Source organism: Chenopodium album, chromosome 3 (genome assembly GCF_948465745.1).
Source record: "Chenopodium album chromosome 3, dcCheAlbu1.1, whole genome shotgun sequence".
Taxonomy (NCBI): domain Eukaryota; kingdom Viridiplantae; phylum Streptophyta; class Magnoliopsida; order Caryophyllales; family Amaranthaceae; genus Chenopodium; species Chenopodium album.
The window spans coordinates 875,629-899,946 of NC_137836.1; the positions used below are offsets into that span (position 1 = coordinate 875,629).

General features: G+C 32.6%; 1 protein-coding gene across 2 annotated transcripts; it reads left to right on the forward strand.

Annotated features, from left to right (window-relative positions):
• The first annotated feature begins 1,872 nt into the window (after positions 1-1,872).
• LOC145623657 (phospholipid-transporting ATPase 1-like) lies at positions 1,873-14,271 on the forward strand. 2 transcript variants are annotated; one of them, XM_081676501.1, is made up of 10 exons: positions 1,873-2,479; positions 2,848-3,059; positions 3,157-4,859; positions 6,754-7,108; positions 8,286-9,072; positions 9,458-9,581; positions 9,980-10,199; positions 11,155-11,613; positions 11,711-12,012; positions 13,761-14,271. In XM_081676501.1, exons 3-9 carry the CDS (start codon positions 3,434-3,436, stop codon positions 11,904-11,906), a joined length of 3,567 nt encoding a protein of 1,188 aa, XP_081532627.1. In that variant the 5' UTR covers positions 1,873-2,479; positions 2,848-3,059; positions 3,157-3,433; the 3' UTR covers positions 11,907-12,012; positions 13,761-14,271. The 2 variants fall into 2 exon arrangements, with proteins under 2 accessions (XP_081532627.1, XP_081532628.1); XM_081676502.1 differs by having other exon boundaries at positions 1,873-3,059.
• Positions 14,272-24,318: the final 10,047 nt, after the last annotated feature.

The following is a 24,318-nucleotide window of genomic DNA, read 5'->3' on the forward strand; positions in this document are numbered from 1 at the left end:
TATAAATAGGAGAATAATTCTACTGCATGGGCTTATCCATTTTGCCATACATGGTACGTATTCCCTTCTTAGTGGATTAGCTTTCTTCTTTAATTCTAGACCCCTACATTTGGATCAAAGCTTTGAGACCTATTCACCTATTGCACTCAAAATTCGTTAGTTAAAGATATACACAAAATTTCTTATGGAGATTGGAGAATAAATCTTAAGGAAGAAAAAAGAAAGAAAAAGGGTAGATTTATTAAGTTGAATACAATTCTACTTTCTAGTGTAATTATAAGATTAAAAATACAGAGTATTGGGCATATGTGTGATTCCATTTAAGCGTGTATCCATCCATCCAATTCCAAATATGGATATGTCTAATAAGTTATAGTATACAATCCCAATTTCATAATATTTGCAACAAATGTTGAGTTTGTACGAGTTTTTAGCTAGGTAAAATTTATTTGTGAGTATAAATAAAGAGACATAGAGATACATATGACATATCATGTGGAGAGAATAGAAAGAAATGACAGATTAAAAAAGAAATTAAAATACTGATATATTTGTTGTACATATATAATGTGTAACATCCATATTCAGTAATGTTGCATCGATATAATATGAAACAATGGGAGTATAAAATTTTAAAAAGCCTATATAATTCTAAAAACTTTTATTTAAATTTTAAAAGTTGATAGGTTTAAAATTTCATATGAAATTTTCCTTAAAAAAAAATAATAATAATAATAATAAATATATATATGAAACATCCAATAAGTTAAGTTTGGTCACCTTGAGCCTAGACTCCTACAATATTTTTGTCAAAATAATGTAAACAAATGGCCTTATATTATTCCAATTCAATTGGTTTCTTTTTACTTTTCTTGATTTCATTCATAATTTCATATTGATGTAAAGGATAATCTTTTATTAATATATATCTTTAAGTTGAGTTAAAAATAAAGTTTCTTTTCACTTTAATTTTATTTTATCTTGTCTTATTAGCCTAAAGTCCTTCAACTTATTAACTCTTGTTAGGACGAAGGGAGTGATTTATATTGATACATACCAATAACACATGTCAATGATATTGCATACAAAAGTATTGTATTATTTTCGAAAGACAAAATCACAAAAGTATTGTATATCTATTAAAAGATGAAGAGCTTCCTTAACCCTTAAGAGTACAATAATCTCTTTCAAAATTTCAATTATGTATACATAAAAATCTTTTAATATTGATATGATGAAGAGCTACTCCATACCACTCTAGCAATGCAATACACCATTATTATTATTTTTTTTTAAAGAAAATCCTATCAATCTAATACACATGCATGTTCTAAATTTGAGTAACTTTTGCGCATAACATATATATGGATTACTTTCCCGTCTAAAAAAAGAGGTTACTTTAAATGAGTCTCAATCAATTACCAAAAAAAGAGTTTAATTAATGAGTGAATTAGAAACTCATATGGAGCGGTGACCTAATCTTTACTAATCAAACAAATTGAATTATTAATAATAAAGCCTAAAAAAAAATAGCAACAATTGAATATCAATTAACAAAGTGATGGAAAAAAAAGACGCAACCTCTCTACAATATCCTTCATTATTATTATTTCTGTGCCTCATTTGATATTTCACAATCTTTAAGACACTGTTATTTTTCTTTTTAAAAAAGAACAAGTCTATAAATGCATATATATATATATATATATATATATATATATTAAAATTTTGACTCAAATATATATGCAATGAGACATAAACATAAGGAACGGATGAAGTATATAAATAAAGTCATAAATGTATCTTCTTCTTTTGAACAAGAGTAGTGAAAGTGTGAAGTGGACCATAATATCTGAGGGGGCAAAATAGTAATTTGACAAAGACACAATAAATACACCCAAATTTACCTTTAATTTTTTAATTAACATCTAACAGAGGCGCGATTTGTGTTCCTCCATCCATTTTTTCTCTCTCCTCTCTCTTCGTGCAATCCACTCCACCTTCATCATCCATCACCTACATTCTGGAAATTCGATCCCAATTTTTTTGATCAAATTTTCTCTAAACCCTAATTTTCTTAATTTCGTTCCCAAATTTTTTTTGTTTTTTCGAGGTACAATTTGATTGATTTGATATTTTTTTGTCTTATACACTGCACACAAAATTACACCTAAGTGCCAAAAATCTCAAAAAATAATAATGAAAATTAAAATTTGATCTGAAACTTCGCGATCAGATCTGGTGTCATTGAATCAGAGAAATTGTTTGATTAAAGTCTGCAATTTTTTTTGCTCGATTGATTGAAATTTGTTATCGTGTTCAGTGCCACAAATTGAATTTCAAGGACAAATCTTTCTGTTTTTTTGGCTGATTTAACGCAATTATCGAAGCGAATTGTTTAGGGTTTATCGCCCTCTCAAATTTGTGATTGTTTTTTACCTTTTTGGATCGACGCTTTGATCTTTACCTCACAACACCGGTTAGTCACTTTCTCTCTCCTCCTTCTTCTCTTACTTAGCTTTCAGTAGCTGTTGTGAGCTTCTCTTTTTGTATTTTCTTTTTTCTGCAATTCATTGTTTTAGTAGCTTGATATATAATGTACATTGGATGAAATTAGGGTTCTTGCTCAACCGCATTTCGTTTTTTTTTTATATCTGGAATTTCTGATTTGGCAATTTGGAGGTGAAAAGAGGAAATAATTGAGTCATTAACTAATTTTGGTGGAAATGCAATTACTGTAATCGAGAGAAATATATAATTCTGATCAGCATTTTAAATTTTAATATAATTGTTTGTTAATAATTATATCTGTCCGTTACATTGATTTGAGCTTTACTGTTGTTGCAGATGTAGTTTGAGGATGGTGGATACTTCGTAACGAATCGGTTGAACTTTGGGGAATTAGTTGTGAAATGATTGCTACTAAAATTGAGGGATGCTTGAAACAATCAGCTCTTTCTAATTCTTGAATGAGGGAGAAGAAGAAAAAGAGAAATTGATCAAATTATGCTTTGGAGCTTCTAAATTCTGTAGCCTTTTAGATTGGTGGAAGTTATTTTGTGAGTGTTCTTTCTTTAATGTGCACTTTAAAATTCTGTATGATTTCTGTTGTTGAGCTTTTTACTTAGGTAAGCTGAACCTTCTTTTTGAATTCAGTGTGTAGGCATTGGTCTATAGCTAGTAAACGGGTTATCTTTGAGCACATGCCTCATTTTCGTTTTCAACGTTTGAGGCTGAGACTGACCTATTTGACGTGGAAGAGTACACAAGACCAATTTCATTATTGACAATAGTTTTGTTAAGAGGGTGTTTGAGAGGCCTCCTACTCCTGGCTCTAGAAAATAAATAATCTTATTCTGTTGGCTCTCTCCTTGAGCTATCTTCTCTGTAACACCCCACACGAGACCGCAAGCGCCTCGTGCCGTGGGGTGGAATGGAGCAAGCAAGTCGTCCTGCTAGTTTTGAGATTTCTGGTACTGCATCTAGGGTGCAGGAAAAATTAAGGAAGTCTCAGGCTGTATTCTATAAGAGTGGGCAGTTGGATGATAATATTTTCTGTGATCAAAGTCCGAGGTTAGTCTATATTGATGATCCACAAAGGACAAATAGTAAGTATGAATTTTCAAGTAATGAGATCCGTACTAGCAAATATACATTGTTCAATTTCTTGCCCAAGAATCTCTTCATCCAATTCCACCGGGTTGCTTATCTGTATTTCTTAGCCATAGCTGCTCTCAACCAACTTCCTCCACTTGCAGTCTTCGGAAGGACAGTGTCTCTCTTTCCTCTCCTGTTTGTGCTTAGTGTAACTGCCATAAAAGATGGTTATGAAGACTGGCGGAGACACAGGTCAGACAAGAAAGAGAATAACAGGGAAGCTCTTGTGCTTCAATCAGGATTTTATGAGATGAAGAAGTGGAAGGATATCCAGGCTGGTGAGATTGTGAAGATATTTGCTAATGAGACAATTCCTTGTGACATAGTATTGCTGGGAACGAGTGATGCTAGTGGTATTGCCTACATTCAAACAATGAATTTAGATGGTGAGTCTAATTTGAAGACCAGGTACGCAAGACAAGAAACTGCATCAGTTGTTGCGGAAGGAGGGACAGTTTCAGGGCTGGTCAGATGTGAACAACCAAATCGGAATATCTACGAGTTCACTGCCAATTTGGACTATAGAGGGAATAAGTTTCCCCTCAGTCAATCAAATATTATCTTGCGCGGTTGTCAGGTGAAAAACACAGAATGGGTGATCGGTGTTGTGGTTTATACTGGTCAGGAAACTAAAGCAATGTTGAATAGTGCAGCTTCCCCTGCTAAAAGAAGCAAATTGGAAAGTCACATGAATCGGGAAACCCTATGGTTGTCGGTTTTTCTTCTTATCATGTGCTCTGTTGTGGCCCTTGGAATGGGCCTATGGCTTCAACGCCATAAGGAGCAACTTGACACTTTACCTTACTATCGGAAAAGATATTTTACTGGCGGAAGAAGGGAAGGAAAAAATTACAAGTTTTATGGGATTGCTATGGAGACTTTCTTTGCGTTCTTGAGTTCCATTATAGTCTTTCAGATAATGATACCAATCTCACTTTATATCACAATGGAGTTGGTTAGGCTTGGACAATCCTATTTCATGATAGGAGATAAGCATATGTATGATAGCAGTAGTGACTCAAGGTTCCAATGTAGATCATTGAACATAAATGAGGACTTGGGTCAGATACGTTACATATTCTCAGATAAGACTGGAACACTTACACAAAATAAAATGGAATTTAGGACAGCTAGTATTCATGGAAAGATGTATGGGACTTTATCTTTTTCTGCTGCATCTTCATCAGGCCAGAGTCTTTCAGGTAAGCAGTGGTCTGTTTCTATGATGCGTGTTCTTGAGTTTCTAGGTGTATTTCCAATTGATATTTGTAATTTGTATATACTGATAATTGTATTATTAGTGGTCTCCTGATAGTTTATCACTTTTTTTTTTTCCCTCCATACTACTCGTCACATTTCTTCTCTGATTATATTCACATAGTTATTGCATAAAAAATTTCTTGTTTATTATTTTAGCTTAAGTGTTTCTTCTTCTTCTTCTTCTTATTATTATTTAATAAAGCTGATGTAAATCCTCAATCTCGTCTTTTCTGTTTGATTCTTTTCATATATGACTATATTTTGACCACATATGCAGCTTTTTTAGTTGCAATCTCCAGTTTACACCAAGGTCCTGTGATTTGTTTGGAGCGTGTCTAAGTGTCTTGAGTTTTTAGCAAATTTAACTACTTATTCTTTATTAAAATTTGTATGTGACTGCTTGAAAAGATTATTTAGGCCAAAAATTTGCAGTAACAAAAATTGAATTTTCAATTATGTATCCCAGCCTGTAACCGAAGAGAAAAATCTTGATTACTGTGCTAGTGTTGGGAATTGAAACTAATTTTAATGTGTGAATATTAATTATGGATCCATGCCTGTGTGAAGAAGCTATGTTGTTTTTCTGGCAGAGATGTGATTTATGCCAAAATATTTTCATAGAGGTTTATGCGTGCAAGGATTTAAGCTATTGAAGTTGCATATATTTGATTAATTGATAAAGTCACAGTTCAAATTTTATATGTCATGAGCTGAGAACTATATATGATGCACTGAAGCATGCATTTCAACAAAGGGCTTTGAAGATGCATAGGTTGTATGTATATTAATCAGTACAATCCCTTTGCTCCATAGAGTTTGAATGCTTACGGTAGGCCTTTAGCTCCACATACCTAGGGAAGTGATTAAATTGGTACTTGTGATTTTTTTAAGAGAGAGAGAGTGAAAGAAGAATAATAGGCTAATAGCCCAACAAAGTGGGAGAAGTTGGGGTTTAGATTATAGTATATTTTTGTTAGAGGGAGAGAGATAATACTTCCTCCGTTTTCTTTTACTTGCAACACTTCCCTAAAAAGGAAATGTCACAATACTTGCAACACACTATAGAAGGAAAGTTACTTTAGGGAAAAACTATACTATTTCCCTTATTTAAAGCACATGGCCCACTAAATTACACTCCTAACAACCACTCATCCCATTTTAAAGTGTATTATATTATGTGAACCCCACATTTCTTAAATACCGTGAAAAAGTGTGTGTTGCATCTAAATGAAAACGGAGGAAGTATATAATAGGCTATTAGCCCAACAAAGTGGGTGAGAAGAGAGAGAGAGAGAGAGAGAGGGGGGGGGTGTTAAGGGGAGTAAGATTGTAGAATGGGGAGTAAGATGGTAGAAGGCGTCGTTTGCCAATTATAGTGGGAGGGAGGGTTAAGGGGAGTAACATGGTAGAAGGGGGAGTAACATGGCAGAAGGTGTTTGCCAATTATAGTGGGTAGATATAAAATGGTAACATGGTAGCAGAGGGAGTAAGATGGTAGAAGGTGTTTGCCATTTATAGTGGGTAGAGATAATTTAACACCTCAAAACGGAAAGTGGGTTGAAAAAGAACCGGAGGCAATAGAAGTTTATAAACTTTTGGAACACAAGCCGAGTTATTGTGCTATACGTTCACATGTATGACAATTATATTCTTGTAATTGAACTTGTATGTCTTGAGCTACTGCATATTTTTGTTGATTAGTATCTAGTTGGTTAGTTGATCAGTCATATAATCCTGTAGATTTAGATCAGTAGGGGAATTTTAATTCCCTCAACTTTAGAAGTTTTAATGGTTGGTATCTAAGTCTCTTAATAATTCCTCTTCGTATATTTGCAGGAGTCAGTGGTGTAACTTATGTGCCTAAAAAAAAGTGGAAACTGAAATCTGAAGTTGATGTTGATTTTGAACTTTTGGAATTGTTGCATAAAGAATTGGAAGGAGCTGACCGAAATGCAGCCCATGAGTTCTTCTTGACATTGGCTGCATGTAACACTGTCATTCCTATTTTCAATCAAAGTGCTGCTCTGGAGCATGTAGCAAATGGTGTTGAAGTAGATGCTGAGGCAATTGATTACCAGGGTGAATCTCCTGATGAGCAAGCCCTTGTTGCTGCTGCTTCTGCGTATGGATATACCCTTTTTGAGCGCACTTCTGGTCACATTGTGATTGATGTCAATGGGGAGAAGCTCAGGTAAAAGTTTATATTCAGTTTAATTTACAATTGTAAGACTCAGCAATCAGTATGCTGGAGAGTGGAGACAGAAGAAAGACACCTAGTTTCTCTCTCCTCTCCTCCATTAGCATTTCAGTTGTCTGTCTCTAGTCAGTTTTTTTGGGTATTTGACCATATCATGGTATACAGTGCTACTAATCTTTATGAACCGGTACTATGTAATTGTATTCCGTTGTTCACTGCAGAAGTTTTATGCTTTCTTCATTATTATTGTGTTTGTATGTGTAGTCAGTGAGAACTTACATGATGTGTGAAGATCCACCTTCAAACATGCCCTTTTTAATGTCACTATTAACTGTTCATTGGATTTACTATATTCCAATGGGGAAGAGGGTGAGGAGTTTGTCTTTTTTTCCCCACATTTAAAAGGTGAGGTGCTTTAACTATTATTTAATGCCTTCATAATACTTAACAAATGTTATTGGATAAAGTTAGTCGAGATAATGGTGCAATGTAAATTTTGATTTATTGGTCTTTTGCATGGAATTGTCAAACAAAGAAGGGGTAGTATACAAAATTTTCCATACGTAAATCTTTACATTCTTCCCAACATATAACGTTCTCCATTTTTCCTGAATAAACAGAACTATTGAAAGTTTAGTTTCTAATGAAATTTGGAATGGTCATATGAATTCTATTCAAAATGAACTATCTATATAATTAATTCCCATCTTTACTAGCCAATTTTCCTGATTCCAGATGACCTTGGTGATGGACTGATGGTAATGTCACTTATCTCAACTTTATGCTCTGTCTTTATTGATGTATATGAATCATCAAACACAAGGGTTTTTTTTTTTTTTTTTTTTTGGGGGGGGGGGGGGGGGGGGGTCTAAAGTCGCTTGTTGGATGCTTTATTATCTTTGATTATGTATATGTAAAAACTATACAAGTCTGAGTTTTTAAAATCAGTCATTGAGACAATCAAACAATACCCCACATGATAATATTTTGATGTTTGTTTGAGTAGAAATACTTGGTCAAATATATAACCTTGACCTCAAAATGTAAAGTGTGACCTTTTTTCCTATTTTTCCTACTACTCTTCTATCTAAATCTACGCAACATAGTTTCATATTTCAGATTACATACATCATTTTTCTTACCAACACTAATCAGGTTTTCAATTTTGCAGGTTGGATGTGTTGGGTCTGCATGAATTTGATAGTGTTCGGAAAAGAATGTCTGTTGTGATTAGATTCCCTGATAATTCTGTCAAAGTATTAGTAAAAGGGGCTGATACTTCGATGTACTCTATTTTGGCCAAAGGAATGGACAGGGATGATCAAGTAGAAACTGCTACTCATGCTCATCTTCTCGAATATTCTTCGTTTGGTTTACGAACATTAGTTGTGGCTGCACGAGATCTAACAGATGGAGAACTCGAGGAGTGGCAGAAAAAGTACGAGGATGCTAGTACATCTTTGACTGATAGATCTGCAAAGCTACGTCAAACAGCAGCTTTGATTGAGCGTGACTTGAGATTACTTGGGGCTACTGGTATTGAGGATAAATTACAAGTAGGTGTACCTGAAGCTATTGAGTCACTTCGTCAGGCGGGCATTAAAGTTTGGGTTTTAACTGGTGATAAGCAAGAGACTGCAATTTCCATTGGACTTTCCTGCAAACTCTTGACCTCTGATATGCAGCAGATCATCATCAATGGCACTTCAGAACAAGAGTGCAGAAGCCTCTTAGCTGAGGCACAGTCTAAATACTTTGTCACATCAGAATGTTCTGGGGAACAGAGATTGATACGGAAAAAGGGCGCTGCTAATGTTTATGTTGAGATCCCAGATGATTCAGAGAATGTAGTGTCATGGAACCCAGGAAATGAGGAAGAACTACCAAATTCTTCACTGGCACTAATTATTGATGGGAATAGTTTGGTTTACATTCTTGAAAAAGATCTTGAGTCACAGGTGTGTAAATATTTTTGGCAAAGCTGTCTTATGGTAGTACGTTTTTTTAGTTCATTACCTTTTGGTGTTGGATATTTCATATCTGTCATACGGTTTTGATTCTATAGTTACCACTTTTGCTGCACTGGTGCTTTTTCATACTATATAGGCTAAAATCTCTTTTTGTGTAAATATTTTTGGCAAAGCTGTCTTATGGTTGTACGTTTTTTTAGTTCATTACCTTTTGGTGTTGGATATTTCATATTTGTCATACGGTTTTAATTCTATAGTTACCACTTTTGCTGCACTGACACTTTTTCATACTATATAGGCTAAAATCTCTTTATAATTTGTATGAGAGAATCTCATAATTTTTATAATTGATAGTCTATTTTGCTTGTTACAGCTTTTTTATCTTGCAACTTCGTGTCAAGTTGTGGTTTGCTGTCGTGTTGCACCCTTGCAAAAGGCTGGGATTGTTGATTTAATCAAGGGTCGCACTGATGATTTGACACTGGCTATTGGTGATGGTAAGTTAAGTTTTTTTATTATTACTAAAGTACCTTTGTTTAGGCTTTTATTTCATGATCTCATGAAAAAGAAGTATTGCAAAATAAGCTACATAGCTGGCTAATTCTCCATGTTTTGATGGAAGTTTGTTATGGATTTAAAAACTGTATGTCTGTATGATTTAATTTGCAAGTGACTGTCTTTACACGAGACTTGAAATATATTTTCATTTTGTTGCCTACTTAAATACTTGTAAAAGACTCAGTTTAAAGGTACTGGAGCATGTTTGGTTTTGATTTGGGCTTTTGTACAAAACCTATTCTGTGTAAAATATATTCCTTGAATCCTTGTTTGTTTAAAAGGAATATATGAACTTAAGCATCAGCTTTCTTATGCAAAATGAACTTTATGAACCTAGGTGCAAACGATGTTTCAATGATTCAAATGGCGGATGTTGGGGTTGGAATCTGTGGTCAGGAAGGACGCCAGGCGGTTATGGCATCTGATTTTGCTATGGGACAATTTCGATTTCTGAAAAGACTTCTCTTGGTGCATGGACATTGGAACTATCTTCGTGTTGGCTATCTGGTTCTCTACAATTTCTACAGAAATGCAGTTTTTGTACTCATGCTTTTCTGGTATGTGCAACCTGGTTTGGGTCCTAGTATATCAGTGATCAATCTAACCATCGAGTATATCTTTGCTTTTATCAATGAGTTTGAATGTTCAGTAAGCATAGTTGCATATATCATCTCACCTTCCTTTTTTTTTTTTTTTTTTTTTTTTTTTTTTTTTTTTTTTTTTTTTTTTTTTTTTTTTAATAATAAATGCAAGCATTTTGGTCTGTATTTATTTTTTCTTATAATCCTATCAGTAGGAGTGTAGGACATCTACCATGAAGTTTTTTTGTTATGGGTTTTACAAATTTTGTGATTCAGTATTAGCATGTCTTGGAGAAGACGTATTCTATGATTAGATATTTTATTTCTTTATGTAAAAGTTAGTTGTCATATGGTTATAATGTTTTGTTTCTTTGAGGGGCATCATATTCTGCTGCTGGTGATTAAATGTAAAATTTAGTAATTTGATCTGGATATGTTGTTCCATTTTGTATCTATATGCTAAACAAGGGAATTATAGTGGGCTGTCATTTTGATGTAGTGTAGAATGATGCTATTTAATCTTCCCACTACACAAGGATAATTGCAGTGTCCCTATGTTATTCTTAGTTCTTTGATGCTCTAGGGTCTTGTCATACATATTTTAAGCAACTCTAGCTAGCTATTATGAGTAGCCCATGCTAGAAGTTTTGATTCAGGTTTATGAAATTTGGGCGACAAATTGTCTTCTTTGTTAACATCCTTGAGTCAAATTACACAAGTTATATTGTTTGAACATTGTGTGAGCACAAGAGAATTCTTCTGTAATATCCTTCAGATGTTCGGTGATTGGAATGTATAACTTTTGGCCTATTCGTTGTTGAATGATCATTATTGCCTATGACATGATCTGTTTTGAAGTCTCAAGCAATCAGATATAGGCTTTGCTCCAACCAATTATATTAGTTCTAACATTCACCTTTGGTTGTCTCAGGTATATATTGTGCACTGCTTTTTCAACAACTCAAGCGTTGACTGATTGGAGCAGTGTCTTTTATTCTGTTATATACACTTCTGTGCCTACTATTGTTGTTGGAATTTTGGACAAGGACCTGAGTCATAAGACATTGCTCGAGCACCCAAAGCTCTACGGTGCTGGGCACAGACAAGAGAGCTATAATTTGCAGCTATTTTGGATAACAATGCTTGACACCTTATGGCAGAGTCTTGTTCTCTTTTATGTTCCCCTGTATACGTACTTTGAAAGCACTCTTGATATCTGGAGTTTGGGCAGTTTGTGGACTATTTCTGTTGTGCTCCTTGTTAATATGCACTTGGCGATGGACATTCAGCGTTGGGTAATTATCACTCATGCTGCTGTATGGGGCTCAATTATTATTACTTGTGTATGTATGGTGGTTTTGGATTCAATACCTGTTTTTCCGAACTACTGGTCAGTTCTCAATTTTGCTGTTTAAAATTCATCATAATTCATTTTTAATTGTGCGGACTATTTATGTAAAGTCTTATCCATCAACTTTGCATTACAGGACCATTTATCATCTTGCAGTTACACCTACCTATTGGCTAACAATTGCATTGATATTAATCGTGGCATTGCTTCCCCGCTTTCTTTGCAAAGCTGTGTATCAAATGTTTTGGCCTTCAGATATTCAAATAGCCAGGGAAGCTGAGATAATGAGCAGACGGAAAAAGTTGGATGCAAAAGCAGAGCATGCCAGTTGACGTGTATAATGCACAAACATACAGGCTTAGTTGTTGAGTCCACTACAGCATTACTTCAGATTCTGCACTAATTTAATACATTTCCCATGGCCCTCAGTATCCACCAGTAAGCATCTGTTTTTTTTATTTTTTTTATATTTTTGTGAATTTCTTTAGTATTCAATATTCATTATTGGTATGATGGTTTATTTGTTATATTTTTGAATGGCTAGGTGTGTACACACATTATCTTAAAACTTGGTTGTATGATTATTCACCCTTTAATCAGAAAAAAACTAACAAGAGTTCAGAGCCATGGATAGATGCAACCTGTATGAAATCAATCAACCTTTTGTTTTCTGAATGCAACATTGTCCATAGAGGAATACCTATCTTAATTTTCCTTATATTTTAATGAAATCAATTGCTGTTGAATATCATGATGCCTTGTTCACTTGCTTCAAATACTCAGTCTTGAAAAATTTACAAAAGAGTAACCAAATATTTGAGTTGTATAATCTATTCCCCAGCTAGTTCTATTACTGTAGCTGAAGACCTAGAGCCAATCTGCTGCATATCAGATTATTCCTAGTTCGGAGATACCTTTATGATCATGGAATGACTAAGATGTAAATATTCAAATTAGCTAGTACTTTATGTTTCATACAATATTGATAGGCTTGTTGGGCTGACTATTCATATAAATATGCACTGGGAGCTCTGGTATGCAATGACATTGTTCCTTCCTTCTCCTTGCTGAGTCAATTCTTAAGGCCTACAGTTATCAAAGGGCAATAGCAAGTCCCTAGATATTATGGATCCAAATGGGCACCAAAAGTTTGCTTTTGGAAATTGGGTCGACAAAATTTTAGATTAGTACAAATTAATAAAGTCAACATATGACAATTTTTGTCGATGACTACACGGAATAATCACTTTTGGTTCATTTAGCCAACCCCACTTATGGGATTAAGGCTTTTATTGATTGATTGAACAGATGACAATTTTTGGTTGATATGTGTTTGCAAAGTCAACTGTTGGATGATTAGGGCTAGAGTCTTTACCAGACTAGTGCATATGTTGTTCAGTAATCCAGCTCTTGCTAGCTTATACAAGTCTGTCAGAACTTTGAGATTTTTATCTGTTATTATTAAGCATTGATATAAGTAGAAAACTTCAAGCTGAGAAACTGAGGTAGTGACAGAAGTAGGCATATTATCACTTCCATTTTGCAAGAGAAAAGCATCAGACAAAGCAAGAGTTGAGAAAGATAAACTTAGTATCAAATTTAAGTGCATCAAATTTTGTCATGGCCTTCAATGATCTTTAAGGAAAAAGTCAGCGAGGAATCAAATCTCATCTCGATTCAACTATTGTTTGCTTGTTATTTGGAGACGCTACTGACAGTCCAATCCGGACTGAATAGTTGTGTGTTTTGTTTGATTCAGTCTTGTTTATCTGGTTGTCGCTCATGAACATATTACAGTGAATTTTGGAGCAAAATATTATGAAAGTGTAATTTTCTTTTCTGTGAAGCACAAAAGGAGCACTATGCATAAGGTTATAAGCTTGTAAACACTGTATTTTAGAAATTCTCTACCACTCTGATGTGGTTAAAAATACTGCATACAGTCTGGCTAGAGGCGGGCTCTAATGCTGGTGCTCGTATTGCAATCAAGTTTGATACAGTAGTTGCTTTTGCAACAGAGATCATTGCTTCAGTCATCTTCTGGTAATCTGGCTGGGTTTTAGAACTATTCTGATGCTGTACATTTTTAGTTGAAGACATTCTAAGCATGGATGCAATTATTTATCAGAAAGATTATTTTGATCCTCCGTTTCCTTTTATTTCTTATTATTCTTCTTCTTTTCCAGGTCGTGCTATGGATCAATGTCCTGATACGGCGGTCATTTCAATTTTACACAGAGCGGAAAACAAGAATGTCGGAGAATCCAAGGGGATGTGCATTTAATAACAATCCCATCTCTGGAGAGTTTTTTCTGGACGAGTCAAGACTCGAGGCATGGTTGTAAAATGTGTTTCGAGGAAGCAGAAAATATTATATGTATCTGCATCGACACAATTCTCAGTACAGGATTATTTGGCAAGAATTTGTTGCCCAGGGGTTTGTTCATACGGAATACCCGTAGATAGAAAGAAAAAAAATTAGTATAGTACATAATATAGCTAGCTTCATGTAAAGATTAGGTCTGTCAATTTAGACTGTCACGAATGAAATGAAAAGAGCACTTTTGTAATCAAAGTTGCTTGTTGATTGTTGTCATTCGGTAACATCAAAAGGGCACGAAAATTCTCATATTGATTTGACATTGAAAGAACAATGTATATGAAAGTTGAGTTTAAATACTTTTCGCCAAAATAAAATGTCATTGATAAAAAATAAAAAAAAAGGAAAATGTGTATAAACATCCAAATATATTATCTATACTAATGTATAAAGTGGGAGGGGGTTTTGGGTGATAAATTTTACTTTTCCAAAATATCCTTTTCACCTTTTATTTTCTTTTTTTTTTTTTAAAAAAAAAATAACTACAATTAATTTTTGTAATATAACTACCATTGTTTAAAAACTACCACCTTTTTAGTCAAAAATTTAAAATTACCCATTCTTTATAAAAACAAAAAAAACTACGGAGTACCATTTTTTTTAAAGTCATATTACTAGTATTAACCTCTACGATTTCATCAATTTCAATCCCAAATAAGGTAAATAACATTTTAGGAAAAAAATAAAGAGAATTGAGCTGTCTAGATTCTTGTTATATTTAAAAAACGAAGAAAGTACATTTTTATCCTATTTCCAACATTTACTAATTCTTTTATTAGGGAGAGGGATGGTGAGTAGCATTGTCAAAACGGTCTGATAGTTCGGTTTCGGTTCGGTTTGAAATCGGTTCGGCATTTAATCGGGTCGGTTTGGAATCGGTTTAATTGTCTCACGGGTCGGTTTTGGTTCGGTTTAAATAGTTATCTGTTCGATTCGGTTTCGGTTTATTCTTAAGCGGTTTTAATTCGGTTCGGGTTGTAAACAGTCCGGGTAGTAAACGGTTCGGTGCAGACAGGTTGCGGTTTGTTAACGGTGCGGTGTAAACGGTTTTTAACCCGGTTCAAACAGTTTCGGGTTGGAAACGGTTTCGGGTTAGAAACAGTTCGGTTCTTTTTTGGTTCAGTTTATAACTGGTTCGGTTCTTTTTCGGTTCAGTTTATAACTGGTTCGTTTCTTCGATTGTTTAACCACTTTAACGTTATTCATATCGGTTCCATTTCAAGTTTACTAAATTATAGTTGAATCTGAATTAAAACATAGCCTAATAGTATATTCATGTCACTAGCACACTCCCATCTTTATTTCATTATTACTCACAAAATCAATGTAATCATATGCTTAATAGTCTTTGTGAATTAATTTTATTTATTACGCCTTCAGCCAAGTCTTGGTACTTAATATTACAAGCTTTTTGTTCATTTGGTTTCATCACCTCAAATGTATACATGACTAGAGGCAGTAGTGTTGCTAATAGTTTGAGGCAGGGCCTGAGCTTGCTTGTTTTGCTCTTGTTTGTGAACACTGATTATCCTTAAGACCTTAATGAATGATTTGCCTTGCCATTTTAAAAAAAATATTCTAAGATTTCTAATATTTAATCCATTTAATTAATCCCCGTAAAAAAAAAAAAAAAAAAAAAATCCATTTAATTATATAAAAAAGTTTGTAAACGGTTCGATTTAGAAGCGGTTTGGTTCATAAACGGTTCGGTTTATAACCAGTTCGGTTTACAATCAGTTCGGTTTTTAAATGGTTTGGTGCAAACGGGTAGCATTTTGCTAACGGTTCGGTGTAAGCGGTTTTTTTGCCAGTTTAAACGGTTTCGGGTTGGAACCGGTTTCGGGTTAGATACGGTTCTGTTCTTTTTCGATTCGGTTTTCTTTCAGTTCGGTTTATATTCGGTTCGGTTTGTTAACGGGTTCGGTTCTTATACGGTTTAACATTATTCGGGTCGATTCGGTTTCGGGTTTACTAAAATACGGTTCGGGTCGGTTTTCGGTTTCAAAAAAATCGGTTTTTAATCGGTTTGGTTCTCATTTAGATCGGTCGGTTTCGGGCAGTTAAACGGTTTCGGTTTGGAATTTGACAGCACTAATGGTGAGGGTATAGCACAATCTTACCAAATTCAGTGGAATGAGAATGGGTCTACTTTCTATATAATCTATTGTAATCAATTAAATTAAATAAGATTGTTTAGTCCACTTGAAAGTATTTGGTGGATATTAGTACGGTATTAGTAACTAGTATGTGCCAAAGAGTTCGAATATGGAAAGTCTAATCATACCTTTGGTACGACTTCAATTTGGAGGCTTTATTTCCTCCCAGATAGTTTGGTGGACTAATCAGGAATTTTATAGAAAACGATCTACGTAAACATTATCTCTAGTTTGCATACTTGAATTGTATTCACGCATGATGAATTGGGAGAATGAATGTTTTTGGAATACAAGTTTGGAGAGTACAAATTATGTACATTATGTACGAAAAATGACATTGATTGTTAGTCTCCTTTTAATGTATAATGATTATGAATGATTGATCAATTCGTTAATTGTTTCATATAGGATTGTGATAGAAGTCAATTTTCTAATAAACTCATGATTATGAATAAGATTAAAGACATTTAAACAACTACTAGTATAACAAATTATTAAAACCTCGTGTCCCAATGCTATGCATGTACAAAAGAAAAACTACATTGAAAGTTCTATTTAGTTTTGATTTTTTAAAAAAATTCTCAATTTAATCAAATTAGTTACGCATATGCTAGATTCAAATTTACCTTTTTTTTTTTTTGTTTTTTTTATTGTCAACAAATTAAATTTACTACAGAGTATAAATGATTGATAGCTGCCACTTATAAACTCACCCCAAGTTTTCTACGTAGTATTTGGCTTAGACAAAATATTTAGAATAATTCTGTGGTTGTGCCTAACGGCTGTATGCGTGACCCAAAAGATTACACAATTCATCTTTCTTTAGCTAGGACGCTAGGTAGCACAATACTTCGTATATTTCATGAATTCATCTCGATATGGCTCAAAAATTCAAAATACCATCTTTTACGAGTATTGCATAGATTATTTGAAAATTATTGGTCATTATGAAGTTGGATGGAAAAATTAAGAATAGACCAACTTCATCATAACTCCTATATTCCTATATGAAGACTTGAACGTGGGATGTCAAAGTTCAAAGACAAGTTAATACCAACTCTCCCACCAACACACCTCGGACTTTACTTTTTGACTCTACCTTTTCTTTTACAAATTGTGTTTGCACCATATTAATTAGTAACCATATACTTGGATCATCATTTGCATAGATTCTGTTAGATAAGCGTTCTATTAATTATTAATGGGGTCGTTAGGAGGTTACACTACAACTTGGCAATCTTGACCCGACTTGAATGATCCATCTCGTACCAAAAGTTGACTTGAATTTAAAACACATCTGATCCGAAGTGGAGTTGACCTGAACAGCTGAACCTGATCTAATAATTGAATTTGACTTGACCCACTCAACCCAATACTTGAAGTGACCTGGCCCGAAATTAACCTGATACCCGAAGAGACCCAATCAGATTTTCCCGAATTGATTGAACTAAATAGACCCACTAGAACCAAAAATAATAGGTACCTAATATGATCTAATTGATTATTATTTAGATATGCAAGTATGCTAAGACTTAAGAATGATGAAAATAATATAAATTTACCAATTTGAGCTTGACCCAAAGTATCGACCCAAATATGAATCGACTCAAAAATGATCTGACCTGAACTTGATCCAAGAATTGGGTCTGATAATTGATTCAACTTAAAATGACTCGATCCGAACCTAATCCAATCCAAACTCAATCTGAAGTGTTGACCCGATAGTCTGATACCCAGCCCGCCCGATTATCTGTTCGCTCGAATTTGATCCGAAAGTCGAATTGACTTGACCTGATTCGAAATTGACAAATTTCTTTAATAACTTAAAATTAAGCTGACCCAACTCGAACGACCCTTACTTTTGCCAATTCGAGTTACACTTAAGGTACTTATGAGACTTTTGGCTTTGTATTGGTTTGGATCAAGAGGTGTTACCGTGTTATTTATCTCTTGGATAAGAATCATCAAATTTGAGCAAATCATTAATGTCACACGAGAATTATATGTGAATAATGTGATTAGATAGTGGTCAGAGAATTATATTTCCAATTATTACTTGTAATTTGAGACTATTTATTTTCTTAAAGCAAATTATTAACTTATATACCTTTTTTAAAAAAAATAAATTTGTATAGATTAAATATTATTTTTATCACAATTTATGTCAAATAATTTGAAATGTAGGTAGTATTTTACAAAAATATCGTCTCTCAATGCCTTGCCTCAAACTCTCAAAGCAAATCTTGTTACACTAGCTAGCTAAGACAAATAATTCTGAATTCTTTCTTTAGTCAAACTATAACATTATTTAAAAGGTTGCATTATACGTATTATATCATATGTGTGGTCAATCTTAGATTTAATTCTTCACAGTTTTCTTCTCTTATATTTTTGTCCTTTATAATTGAAATTAAATAAGCAGTTTCTGTTATTATTGACTAGCTAGACTAGAAACCGTGTGAATATACGTAGGACAATACAAGTACAATGCATGGTGTTGCTAACTTGCTATATGTACACTGATATGATGGTTATGGCTTAATTATTTTCAATGTTTTATCATCAATTACATCACTCCATAGTCAATGAAAATATAGTATGTATATAGATCGAGACTTAGCTAGCTAGTCATTAAACTAAACGAGAGGAATTAACCTATTCTATTCGACACCATATAACGAAAGAAGCTCAAATAAATGATGCTATGTAATTAAAAAATATTTTCTCCGTTCTTTAATGATTGTGTCGTTCTTTAACGATAATCAATAGAATTTGTTGATGTGAGGCATAATCTCGACCGGCCATTCGGCCTATACAATGTTTTGAATTGGTCCTTGTATTGGTGTAAAAATTATTAATAACACTATCTTTGGCTTATAAAAGCCACCTTATTCACTGAACTTGAAATACTGTATTGGTTAAGGAAGTCTAAAACATTTGGTTAGTGCGTTTAGCTATAATAAAGAAAAGACAAAAGATAAAGTGGGCCTCTTGATTGAACTTGAATTTGCTAGGATTTTCATACAACAATTCCTACTAACTTCCCTTTTGCCCCTTTTTTATTCTATAAAACTTTCAGCCTAAGAGATCAATAGAATTTCTTTCAACGTGCTTTGAAATCCTTAACATTATAGTCTAACAAATTTCGGCCTAAAATACCACTTAACAACATGTGTATATAAGCTCAAAGAAAACTTTTTTATATACTATTATGAACTTTCGATTAAAACTGTCACAAGTATAAGTGTACTCCATATATATTTAAAAAAAAAAAAAAAAAAAAAAAAAAAAAAGAGAAGAAGAAGAAGAAGAAATTAAATAAATGAATAGTTTCTCTTTAACTTCTTAAGCACGTATGTCAATGCAATACTTTGATTAATAATATTTTTTAATTATCAATCAGTTAAAAATTATAACAATTAAAAAATATTCATTGAGACGATTTTAACAGTCGAAATGAATTAGATAAATATTGTAAAAAGTTACAAGTATTACAACGTTTTAATTCATTTATTTAACACTTAGGGAGTAGAGAATAATAGTTATTCCTTATGTTTTGAAACATATTATACCTCAATTGATTGGATAGCAAATGACAAATATTTCAAAGAATATCTTAAGATAATGATATCTTCTTCTTATAATTATAAAAGTTTATAACAAATACACTGATAATGGAGAAGAAATATACAAGTATTATTCTCAATTCATCTCTCTTTTCCATTGATTGAACAACCTTTTCTTTCATTGACCAAACCGTGTGCGTTACTTAAATAATTAACTGACTTAGTTGTATGCTTTTGACACTTAGCTTTTCATCATATGCAATCCTACAGTACAATACCTATTACGGATTAATTTGTAACAAACATAATACTATTATTATAACTATATTAGGTTCATCAATCCTTGTCATCACTTTGGTTTTGTATTAATTCCTAATTATTAAGTTTATGAATTAACAATACCTTTTGACCAACGTGACCTAATTGTAATTTTAAAATTTATTAATTATTTTCCATCAAGATAAGCTGTCTTATCCTTGTCTAAAACTACTCCTAACTGAAAGATACCGATATATTACTTTTTTTTAGTATTATGTAAGACATAAAATCCTATTACGACATAACTCCATTTTTTTTTTCCTCACAGTTTTTTCGCCTTTTAACCATAACACTCCAAAACCGTTTTATACCATAACAGCTTGCGTAGTGACTTTTATCTACAAAGATTATATTGTCCCGGCCCATGAATTAGCATTGATACATTTGAGTCATAAAAAAGTACAATTAAATATTCCTTAATCATGATGTGAACCCCTTTACTTTTAATTGCCCATATCAATAGTACTTCATGGGAAGATTCTTCCACATATTATGGTGTGAACTTAAGTAGGAGCATTATTCCTAGATCCAAATCTAGTCTTAAATGGTAGTTCAAAGAAAATCTTTGCATTCACACTCTTTTTAATAAAATACTACACCTTTAGCCTTTGAGAGTATGGCAATTGGCGTAATTACATTACAAAGGGCCCAAATTAGATAATAACACAATAAAATAATAAAATGATGAGGGCTATTATGTGATGTCATTGATTAATGTCATGCCAAATAGTTCATCCGTGAAGATAAGAGGAGTCACGTCTCACATGGGATAATACTATTAGCTGTGTGTCATGTGTTATAATGTCAAAATGTCCCTTTTAATTTGTTCATTTTATTACTATACAATTATACAAATACAAGTATGCAATTTCAATATCCTTGAATCTATCACTTGATCGATTCATATGTTACTCAATACAAAATGAGTAATTAATACTTTATCAATTGTCCTTTATATATGTTCGCGATAATTTCTATCTTACTACTCAGTATTATTTTATGTGATTTATATGATTACATGTTTAAATAATATTATTTATCTCTCTTCTTTATGTTTATCTTATTATTTAAAATATTTTATTTAAAGAGAGAAACTTTAATTTGAATATGAATATGTTTATCAATCTACAGAGTGTATAATCTAAAAAACGCTCATATTTTGAAAATTATAGATATTTAAAACGAGACAACCATTAAAAGATGAAGAGTCGAAAAGGGTGTTTTATATGACACTCGTTAATGATAACTCGTATATAATTAAACCGGTATATGATAAGATAGGAATAAGGGGGCGCCGGGGGGTAGAAAATGGGACATGGCGACAATAGCGAGCGTTACTTGCGCAGGTTTTTTTGATCAGTCTGTCACCATCTATTTGCAATAAACAACAAGTTGTACAACACCAAATTAATAAAGGAAGCCAAAGTTCATGCATTTGCCATTTACCCTTTGATTAAATTAAACTTTGGGTTTTTTTGTTTGGTAGTTGATGAATGGCAATTTCAGTGGCCACCATTCATTATTTATCACTTATTTTTCTACATTATATTGATGCATGGAAATTCCCAGGGTTTCATACTACGTGTCTTTAAATATTACACACTTCATTTTTAAATATCCTTATTAGGATAAATTTATTTATTTTTTATTTATTTTTTGTGTTATACTCCAACGTGTCCAGCCTATGTAATGCATAACTTTGTACATGACATCCCTATCGTAGTTAGTAGTTAAAGTTATATGAAAGTCGGATTAATATTATAATTCATTTTATATGAATGTAAATACTTTATTTTACGGCAGCATTTATATAAAGGAAAGATCAATGTTAATTTAGATCATGCAAATTAACTAAACCAAATTAAAATACTATCTCCAGGAAGAAAATAACTTAGGCAATTGTACACTAACAATCTTAACGAATTTAATTACCAATCTTATATAAATTAAAAAATCGATACACTATTTGTCATTTGTTAAAATAGCAATGCACTACTAGCCTTTTGTTTGTTTTATTTGATTTTTTTCGGAGTAAACAGTTTTACATATATATAATTGATCATTTATATTTCAACTAAAAAAAATTATTATTAATATGCTTTTTGTTATATAAATCTATATATTAAAGGAAAATAAAAAAAAATTCCTTCCAAATGGAATATTCTAGTGTATGATACAACAATTTGTTAGTTAATATTAGAATAAATTTTCTGCCTCCCTTACCATACAATTTAAGATAAAACAATTAATTAAACTATTGCATTCTAATATCTAGTGTGCAGCCATAGAAGACAATTAATATAAAAACGCATGATAAGGATACACTAATACTTGAAATTTAGGTCAGAGAAAACGACAAGATATATATAGTTGCCGTAAAGTGTATTATTATTAATAATCAATTTAATTAATTATACCTTCTCAGGAGAGGATTAGATGGAAACCATATATAGGGTTTCAATAACTAGTCTTGAAAAACATAATGAGAAAAAAAATATATAATTATATAATTAAATCATAATCAACTATACTAATTGTCCTTTCAAGCTTCAAAACAGTCAAGACCAAGTGATCCCCACATCGATAATCAAATAGCGCGGTGACTAATAAGCTAATTAATTAAGCCTCTCTAATTACTATCAATCTTAATTTGGACCCCTTAATTTTTTCACTTGTAGACTCATTCCACACAATGACACAATCAAATATAGAATATTTTTTTTCAGTGTATATGAGAGGCCGACTTAGCTTTAACTACTTTGAACCCCTTAATCGTTTCAAAAGGAAAAAAAAAAAAAAAAAAAAATTTGAAGCCCTTACCAATTCATAAGTACGTACGTAATTGAATATCAATTGCTAATAGATGGAGCAAGTTAGTTCTACTTTAAATTCTTTACTTCATTTCTCATTGTGCCACATCATCACTACTCAATCAACTAGAATATTATTGCTTCATATAAAAACGGGATTCGAACACCCAACCTTTTATAAGAAAAATAATTACTTAACCATCTAAGCCAATCATAAGCTATGTTATAAATATATATGAAAATAAATGTATATAATTGATGATCACAAGGTCTAATTAGAGTAGCAACCGGTGCAACGTCCGGGCTACACACTAGTTAATATTAAAATAGCGCCTATAATTTATAGCGCTTCATAAACGCTATGCATATATTATTGAAAAAGCGATATGTTTTACAGTATTGAAAAAAAAGCGTTATTAATAACCTATTTTGGTATAGTGTATTAGTGTATAAGGCTCAAATTAGTTCACCTTTAAAAAAAATCAATTCAATAAAAATAAGTTCAATTTAGTAAATATAATTTTAATTCGGTAAAAATAAGTCCAATTAAATAAAAATGATTACCTTTAAAAAAGAAATATAGTAAGGAATCAGTAAAATAAATTTTAATTCAATAAATATAATTTCATTTCACCAAAAATAAGGTGAATTGAGCATGCAAGGCCTTATTTTAATTTATAAAATTAACAATTTGCTACCTTTTGAAATTTTTTACAAGCTACGGAGTAGTTTGCTTAGCCATTTAATCTAATTGTATATTTTAGTTCCAATGATCAAGCTAAGTTTAGAGTTAAAAACTTTTGAAAATTACAAGCAAGTTGTTAGCTAAAACTTCCCCAGTGTATTTGAATAACATGCTTGCAAATAATGAAGACTTGTAGGAGTTGTAGCTACATGCATGCTAGCCATTATTTACAGTTTGTAGCTATCTAATGAAGAGGATTACTTACAGTTTGGAATTGGAAATCTTGACGTGACACATACGTTACAAGGATTGATGCTTTTAGCTTCATCCCAAATTTAATAATTGCAGCAGTGATCTCGAGTAACCCGGTCAATTTTCGACCCGACTCAAGAACTCGACTCAAATTCGACTTGGGACTTGAATAAAGGTTTTTGACCCGTAATACGATATAACCCGAACCCGTTAATTTGTGGGTCAAACTCGGTCCGAACCCAAACTTGACCCAACGACTCAATTTTATGGTTTTCTTTATTTACTTGTATACTACCTTCGTTACATATTATTAACAACGATTAGACATTTTTTCTTTCTACTTTATGTCAAATCGTTACAAATAATATGAAATGGAGGCAGTAAATACATTTATTTGAAAATTAATATTAGGTAATTAATTAAGTTTTATTGTTTGTCTACGATCGGACATTCATTTTATCTCTTTCTCATTTATCTCTGATATAACTTTTGCTCAAATCCACACCAATCAGGCAATCACCTCCTACACCAATTATCGACCCACACTAGCTAATTGCATCTGTATAACCCACATCAC